The sequence below is a fragment of the Bison bison genome, unplaced genomic scaffold (genome assembly GCF_000754665.1).
Source record: "Bison bison bison isolate TAMUID 2011002044 unplaced genomic scaffold, Bison_UMD1.0 scf7180017845725, whole genome shotgun sequence".
NCBI classification, from domain to species: Eukaryota; Metazoa; Chordata; class Mammalia; order Artiodactyla; family Bovidae; genus Bison; species Bison bison.
Genome location: NW_011476298.1, coordinates 3,708 through 11,641, shown reverse-complemented (window position 1 = coordinate 11,641; position 7,934 = coordinate 3,708). Strand labels below are relative to the sequence as shown.

The window sequence follows — 7,934 nt, the reverse complement described above, 5'->3', positions numbered from 1 at the left end:
ATTCGAGGTGCCCGGAAGTCATCCATCCATGTATTAATGAGAAGAGGAAGCTGCTTTTTCTTTTTTTTTAAATTTATTTTGGCCATGCCACGTGGCCTGTGGGATCTTAGTTTGCCAACCAAGCATCATCAAACCCAGGCCCCGGTAGTGAAAGCACCAAGCCCTAACCTCCGGACCACCAGGGAATTCCCTAGAGGCAGCTTGATGGACAAGCTTGGGGCTTGAAGAAGTCCCACCAGGGTACAGCATGGGTGGGACCTAAAGCCGTGAACTGCGGGGGACACGGAAAGATGGAACTTAGAGGAAAAAAGACAGACGGCCCCAGGGGGGAGCCCTTACTCGTGGTTAGATGCTCAGAGCTGCCCAAGGAGCAGCGCCTCGGCACCCAGCCCCACAGGATGCCCCGGCCCTTGGCATCTCAGGGCGGTCATGAACGGGAGGTGGGTGTGAGGAGGCCAGGGTCTGAGCTGTCCTCCCACTTGCCCCTTCCTCCCAGCTGGTGAGTCTGGCCAGTGAAGTTCAGGACCTGCACGTGGCCCAGAGGAAGGAAATGGCCTCAGGCTTCAGCAAGGGGCCCCCCTTGGGGTTGCTGCCGGACGTGCCCTCTCTGATGGAGACCCTCAGCTACAGCTACTGCTACGTGGGAATCATGACAGGTGAGTGTGCCCACCCCAGGCCTGCCTCCGCCTGGACTCTGCTGTCTGTTCTGTGTTCCTGCCCCATCCCCACCCCCATTCCAGCCTCTGCTGCTGTGAGGGTGAGCCTCTGAGCCCCAGTCCATGTCTCCCTCCCCCGCTGGCCCCAGGGCCCCTCCAGAGCAGACACAGATTGTTCTCTGCCTCAGTGATTCTTTGTAACTTACTGGGAGCACACGGGAGATTAAGGAGAAAGATCGATGTCACCCTAATGTGTCTGCCGCCCAGGCCACAAGGATTCACAGCGTATGATCCGACTTTTAGTTTCAGAACGTATTTTTCATTACCGTTGACCTCATAGAAGGTTTTGACTTCTGTAACAACTGTATTAGGGAAGTCGCTCAGTCATGTCCGACTCTTTGTGAACCCATGGACTGTAGCCTACCAGGCTCCTCTGTCCATGGGATTTTCCAGGCAATAGTACTGGAGTGGATTGCCATTTCCTTCTCCAGGGGATCTTCCCGACCCAGGGATCGAACCCAGGTCTCCCGCATTGTAGATTGATGCTTTACGGTCTGAGCCACCAGGGAAGTCCTTAACAACTGTATTGAGCTGTAATTACCATATTCACCCGCTCACAACCACATCCAGTTTGCTGGGTTTGAGTCTCTCTACAGAGTTGTGTGGCATGACTCCCATGCAATTTCACCTCAAAAAGAACCCCTGCATCCTTTACCATCGTCTCCCAAACCTCCAGCTGCCTCCATTCCGTGAAAGCACTGACTTTCTCTATGTGTTTGCCTACCCTGATGGAATCATATAGCGTGTGGTCCTCTGTGACGTGTGAGACTTTCAACACTTCTGTTAAAGCCCTCTGCTCCCTCCCTATGCCAAGCCATCATTTTATATAAAGTGCAGCAGTCCCCTCTTTTCCGTCACTGTCCCTCTGCAGCCCCTCCCTGCTCAGTGGCTGAGGGGTCTCTTGAAAAAGCAAAATAATAATCTAGCCCTTCCCTGGTGGGGGAGCCTACAATGGTTACCCTAGCACTGAGGAAAAAAACCCAGAGTCCTTGGAGATTGAAATGGCTACCCACTCCAGTATTCTTGCCTGAGAAATCCCACGGACAGAGGAGCCTGGCGGGATACAGTCCATGGGTTCACAGAGAGTCAGATGTGACTGAGTGCGCATGCATGCATGCACAACATACACAAACAAGTTGGTGGTTTTACACAAATGGGAAACGTGCATACAGTCAGCACCCCATCAAATAATCTTCCCAACACACCACTAGTCTCTCCTGCTCCCTTCTAGTTGCTGTCTCCCAAGGGTAATCATTCTCTGGACTTCTAAGAGCATAGGTTAGTGTTGTCTGTTTGGGGACGTTATGTGAATAGAATCAAATACAGTACGTATTCTTTTGTACTGGCTTATTTGCTCAATGGTATGCAAGACTTTCGCTGCATGGACATGTACCTGGTTTGTGTTCATGGCTGTGTAGTATTCCATTGGGTGGATAAACCACACGTAATCCAAAAAAAAAGATATATATATATAAAGCCAAACCCAAAGCCCTGGTCAGATCCCGCCCAGGGCCTTGCCCCTGCAACCCTCTGATGTCTTCTCAGGCCCCCGTCTTCCTCAAGGGATGCGCTGCTGCGCTCCCTGTTCCTGACCCCGGGGCCCCCCCTGCCCGCCTCCCTCCAAATGTGGTCTGTCTGTCTCCATCAAGTGTGCCAGGACCCCCTGGTTCTCAGAATCCTCTGTCTGCTCCCTAAGTGTCTGTTCCTCTTTCCTGCCAAGTCCCCTGTCTCCCCCTTTGTCCACTTTCCCTTGCTCTCCGTTCTCCTCTCTCCCTGGTCCCCCTGGTTCCCCGGTTCCTGGCCCATCTCCCCGGCCCTGAGACCGGTGCTCTGCCCGCGGACCCCACGCGCACCAGCGTCTGACCGCGGCCCGCCCTCCCGCCACAGGCCCGTTCTTCCGCTACCGCACATACCTGGACTGGCTGGAGCAGCCCTTCCCGGGGGCCGTGCCCAGCCTGCGGCCCCTGCTGCGCCGTGCCTGGCCGGCCCCGCTCTTCGGCCTGCTCTTCCTGCTCTCATCACACCTCTTCCCGCTGGAGGCCGTGCGCGAGGACGCCTTCTACGCCCGCCCGCTGCCCGCCCGCCTCTTCTACATGATCCCCGTCTTCTTCGCCTTCCGCATGCGCTTCTACGTGGCCTGGATTGCCGCCGAGTGCGGCTGCATTGCCGCTGGCTTCGGGGCCTACCCCGTGGCCGCCAAAGCCCGGGCCGGGGGCGGCCCCACCCTCCAATGCCCACCCCCCAGCAGGTCAGGCGGCGGGACCAGCCCCATCACCGCGGGCTGGCCCCTGCCCCTAGCAGGGAGGAGAGTGGGGAGCAGCGCGGGGAGGAGGGGGGGGCTGGTCTCCCACCTGTTGTCAGCAGAGTGTCACTCTTGACCACCACAGCCCGCCCTCCCCTGTCCTAGGAAAACTCCTAAAACCTATGGATCGCCCCCTGTTGTGTGCTTGTCACCCCCTGGGGTATGAATTGCTCTCTGTTGCTAGGAAAAGGAAGGTGTATTCTAGCAACCCCCATGCTGCCCCTCTGTTGCCATGAAAGTCTCACCCCAGTAACCCGGTTGTTGCTGGTTGCTCAGGATGCTCTCCCTGGGCACTGAGGAGCAGCCCCTTGTCGCTAGGGAAACCATTCCCTAGCAACAGAACTACACCTTCCTGCCTTTGTTGCTATGGAAACGGCATCCCCTAAACTGCCCCCTTCTTTGCTGGGAGCAAGCAGACCCTCCCCGTGAGATGTCACTACATAACGGCCTCTGTTTTAAATAGCATTCTCTTTATTTATTTTTGGCTGCTGAGCACAGGCTTTCTCTGGTTGGGCTGAGCGGGGGCTACTCTTCGTCTGGGGGGGGGCGGGGCAAGCTTCTCCTTCTGGTGGCTTCTCTCGTTGGGGAGTGCAGGCTCAGGAGCTGTTGCCCACAGCCTCAGCTGCTCCAGGGCATCTGGGGTCTTCCCAGACCAGCAATGAAACCCTAGTCAGCCCCCTGCATTGGCAGGGGGGTCCTTACCCGCCTGGGAAGTCCCAGAAATGGCATTCTCCACCATGCTGTCGCCGGGGGGACACCATTCTTAGTAACTGCCAGAAGCCCCAGTAACTATGGATTAAGCTTGTACCTGGCGAAGCTACTCCCCTAGTTCCTTCATCACGAGGCAGATCACAGGCCTAGTAAGTAGGGACTCCCTTGTTGCTAAGGATATGTTACTCCTGTGTTGCTGGGGAAGTGGCACCCTGGCAATCAGGAGTGGGCCCTCCCTCAGTTCCCTGCAGCCGTCCTCTAGCCTTCAGGCTGGGGCTGGTGTAAATTTTGAACGACTCCTTACTGGGGTTGGGCCATCCCCTCGTAGTCACAGCAGCCATCCCATTGTGGGGGAAGTGGCGCCCCCCCCATGCAACATTTCTTCCTTCTGCCAGAGTAACCAAAGGCAGGCCTCCAGTTGCTAGAGGGTATCCCCCAGAAGACGTCAAGCAGAAGCTGAAAGCTTTTCTAAACCTTCTGGGCCCTGCTCTTAATGCAGGCTGTGCTTCTGTTATCAGAAGCAGCCAGTGGTTCAGGCAGGTCAGTGATAATCCCCTTCTGCTGGGACCGTTGGCACCGGTGACCCAGGAACCTCTGTATTGCTGGAGCTGATCCTTTTAGAACAGTCATACGGACTGACAGCCAGCAAACGCCTTTTCAGGACCCTTTTTTTAAACATCCTAGGCTTGTCGCTAAGAAATGCCCTTTCCCTAGCAACAGAGACCATCTAGGTGGCAGGCAGGCCTAGAACATCTCCCTAGCAACCATGGACCACCTCGTTGTTAGGGCTGCTGTTTCCCCAGTCAGGGAAGGGTTTGAGGAATTTAGAAAGGACTTCTTGGAGGCTTCTCTGGATATGCTGAGCTTGGTTGCTAAGGAACTGCCTTACCCCAGCATCTGAGACCATTGGCAGGTCAGGTTGCTAAGGACTCAGCTTAGTAACTGTAACCCTTGCAGACTTTTCCTGGCTGTTGCAGGCTCCCTTCCCAAGAGAAAGAGAATCCTATTGCTGTGGAACTGTGCACGTCCCCTTCCCCCGCCCCCCCCAAATGCACCCTCTGGGCTCCCATCCCTTGTTGCCCTAGCAAATGCGACAGCCAGGGAGCTGTTGCCTGGCCAGACTCCCCTCCTTAGCGTCCGGGGCTGGGACAGGAGCCAGCGTCGGGAGGGGGCCTGGCTGAGATGCATGTCTGTCCCCCACCCTCGTCCTCCACCCCCCCAGTCCGGAGACAGCGGCTTCCCTGGAGTACGACTATGAGACCATCCGCAACATCGACTGCTACAACACAGACTTCTGCGTGACAGTGCGGGAGGGCATGCGGTACTGGAACATGACGGTGCAGTGGTGGCTGGCGCAGTACATCTACAAGAGCGCTCCCGCCCGCTCCTACGTGCTCAGGTGAGCCCACCTGTCGCGGAGGACGGCATGCAACTACATCTCCCAGCTGCCCCGGAGGCGCTCTGCGGCTCCCCCAAGCGGGCCTCCGCCCCTGAGGGTCATGGGAGCTGTAGTTTCTTGAGCCTCTGGCTGCGGCTCGGATTGCGTTACCGGGGCAAGCTCGTTCCTCTTTCTCCGGGCCTCCGTTTCTACTTCTGTAAAGCCGGCCGCGTGGCACAGGCGCAGTGTACTAAGTCCTATGGATTCGATGACTAGACCTTCTGGAATCGTGACCCTGCCAATACCTAAGAAACGTTAAGCAGTTGGTTGAGCTCTGTTCCCTCTTTTTTTTTTTTCCTCTCAAAAAATTCCCCTACATGCTTTTCTTTTTCTAGTTTTTTTTTAATTGAAGTATAGTTGATTTACAATGTTGTATTCGTTTCAGATGTACAGCAAAGTGATTTAGTTATATATATATTTTAAAATTTTTTATTTCTTGCTTTTTCCCACTGTGCTTTGCAACCTGCAGGATCTTAGTTCCCCAACCAGGATCTGAACCCACCCCAGCAGTGAAAGGGCAGAGTCCTAATCACTGGACTGCCAGGGAGTTCCCTATCCATTTTTTTTTTTTCCAGATTATTTTCCCTTATAAGTTATTACAGAGTACTAAGTAGAATTCCCTATACAGTAACCAATACATTAAGTCCTGGTTGGTTATCTATTTTATATAGTGTGTATATGTTAGCCCGAAACTCCCAGTTTGTCCCTCCCCACGACCCAGTGTCCCCAACTCTTCAATGGGGGTAATGCCGTTAACCTGTGTCATAGGTTGCCCTGAGGAATAAGTGAGATAGTGTTAAATGCACTTAATGTGAGCCCTGAGCAGCTTTCATTATCCTTCACTCACCTGGTAATTCCTGAGTGGAGACTTTCTGTAAAGATAAGATAAACTGACACATTTAGATCTTGACAAATTTAGGAAGTAGGAAATCTTGAAGAGATCTAGGCTCAGAGAGGTCAGGCCACCTGCCAAGTATCCCTTCCTCTTCCCTTCGCCGCCAGGTGAGGTCAGGATACACCGTAACATGTCCTCATAATGAAGCGGTTAATCATGGCACTTCTGGAGCTAGACCTACCTGGATGTGCTGTCTAGTTTCGATTTAAAGATGCGCTCTGACCTTGTATGGGGCATGGAATAAAGGTGGGGAGGGGAGCAGCAGATGAGGCAGGCACTGGCCCGGTGGGCACTGATGCTGTCATAGAGTAGGGACCGGTGGCCAGAAGTAGATGCACTGGAGAGGTGAGGTCAGGGCTCCGCCCCTACCTGCATGGGGGGCGTGAGAGGAAGCGCAGCGGGGTGCCCAGGTGGTGGGCATGGGTGGTGAAGGAGAGGAAGTCTGCACAGGAGGAAGTTTCAGAAGCGGGCAGGCTGAGGAAGCCAGGCTTGGGTTTAGTCTCACTGACTTTGAGGTGACAGATTTCTAGCCAGGGTTATTGGATAGGCACTGAGTTATGCGATTCTGGCTTATTAGTGAAAGGTTGGTGTAAGAAGTGGACCCGTGAGCATCGGCAGCTGTGGATGGTGCTTAAAGCTCTGGGGCTGAGTCTCAGGTCAAAGCACAGAGTGGACATACATTTAGACCAGGGATTTTCAATGTCTGAGTCACTCAGTGCTGTCTGACTCTTTGCGACCCCATGGACTGAAGCCCAGCAGGCTCCTCTGTCCATGGGATTCTCCAGGCAAGACCACTGGAGTGGGTTGCCATTCCCTTCTGCAGGGCACCTTCCCAACCCAGGAATTGAACCCGGGTCTCCTGCACAGCAGGTGAATTCTTTACCATCAGAATCACCAGGGAAGGCCCAGGACTCTCTCACTGGGGGTGTGGGGGGTGGGCAGTTGTGCTGCGCCCCCAGGGGTTATCTGGCAAGTCTGGAGACACTGTATCATAATGGAGTCTAGTAGGCAGAGGCCTAAACGCAGGCACAGGACAGCCCACCCCCACCCATCCTGAAGAATGACCCAGCCCCAGATGTCTGTAGCGCCAACATTGAGGAACCGGAACCGAGGCGTAGACTGGGGGCCGGGAGGAGGGGCCAGTGCAGACACAGCCAATGAGAGAGGAGGACCATCATAACCTTCAAACAAGCAAGGGTGTCGAGGAGGAGGGGCAGGAGGGAGACTGTGTCTGCCCCTGCCAGGAGCTCCGGGGACAAAGGCAAGTGTGACCCTGGGGGTGGGGGGGAGGAGGGGCATGGTGGGAGGAATTCCCCCACATCCTTGCAAGGTGAAGTGAAAGCCGGATTGGAGTGGGTTCAAGAGAGGCTAGAAGATTCTCTGGAGAGTGTTCACTGCATGGGGGAGGGCGGGGTCTCGAAACAGGGAGAGAGTAGCTGAGGAAGGGGCCAAGAGCTGGGCTGTGCACACGCCGAGTTGGAGATGCTGGGCTCACGCTCATGTGCATCCTCCTGTAAGTTCCTGTCGGTTCTGGCAGCCCAGAGCATCCTCTCTCTACCAGAGGTAAGAGAGGGAAACAGTTTGGGTCCTGAGTGAGCGTTAAACCAGATTTCAAGGCACAGCACAAGTAATCTCCTGCTGAGAATTTCCGAGATGGAAGAAATCTCACCCTTTTTAAAAAAAAGTTACATCCATTTGTTTTATTTTTAAGTTGGAGTAGAGTTGTGTTCATTTCAGGTGTACAGCAGAGTGAATCAGTTATATATGCATACACGTATCTATTCTTTTCAGTTTCTTTTCCCACACAGGTCATTACAAAGCACTGAGTAGAGTTCCCTGTGCTATACATAGGTCCTTATTGAAAGGGAAAGT

The 7,934-nt window shown here is 54.4% G+C and overlaps 1 protein-coding gene across 4 annotated transcripts in view; it reads left to right on the top strand.

Moving 5' to 3' along the window:
• The window catches only part of MBOAT7 (membrane bound O-acyltransferase domain containing 7), a 14,497-nt gene that overhangs the window by 3,581 nt on the left and 2,982 nt on the right, over positions 1-7,934 (top strand). For 3 of the 4 annotated variants that reach the window (XM_010836970.1, XM_010836987.1, XM_010836980.1), the window contains 3 exons: positions 497-656; positions 2,604-2,964; positions 4,952-5,128. In XM_010836970.1, the coding sequence (XP_010835272.1) occupies positions 497-656; positions 2,604-2,964; positions 4,952-5,128 (698 nt within the window). Of the gene's footprint in view, positions 1-496; positions 657-2,603; positions 2,965-4,951; positions 5,506-7,934 lie in introns of those variants that run through there. The other variant, XM_010836995.1, reaches the window with a different exon arrangement.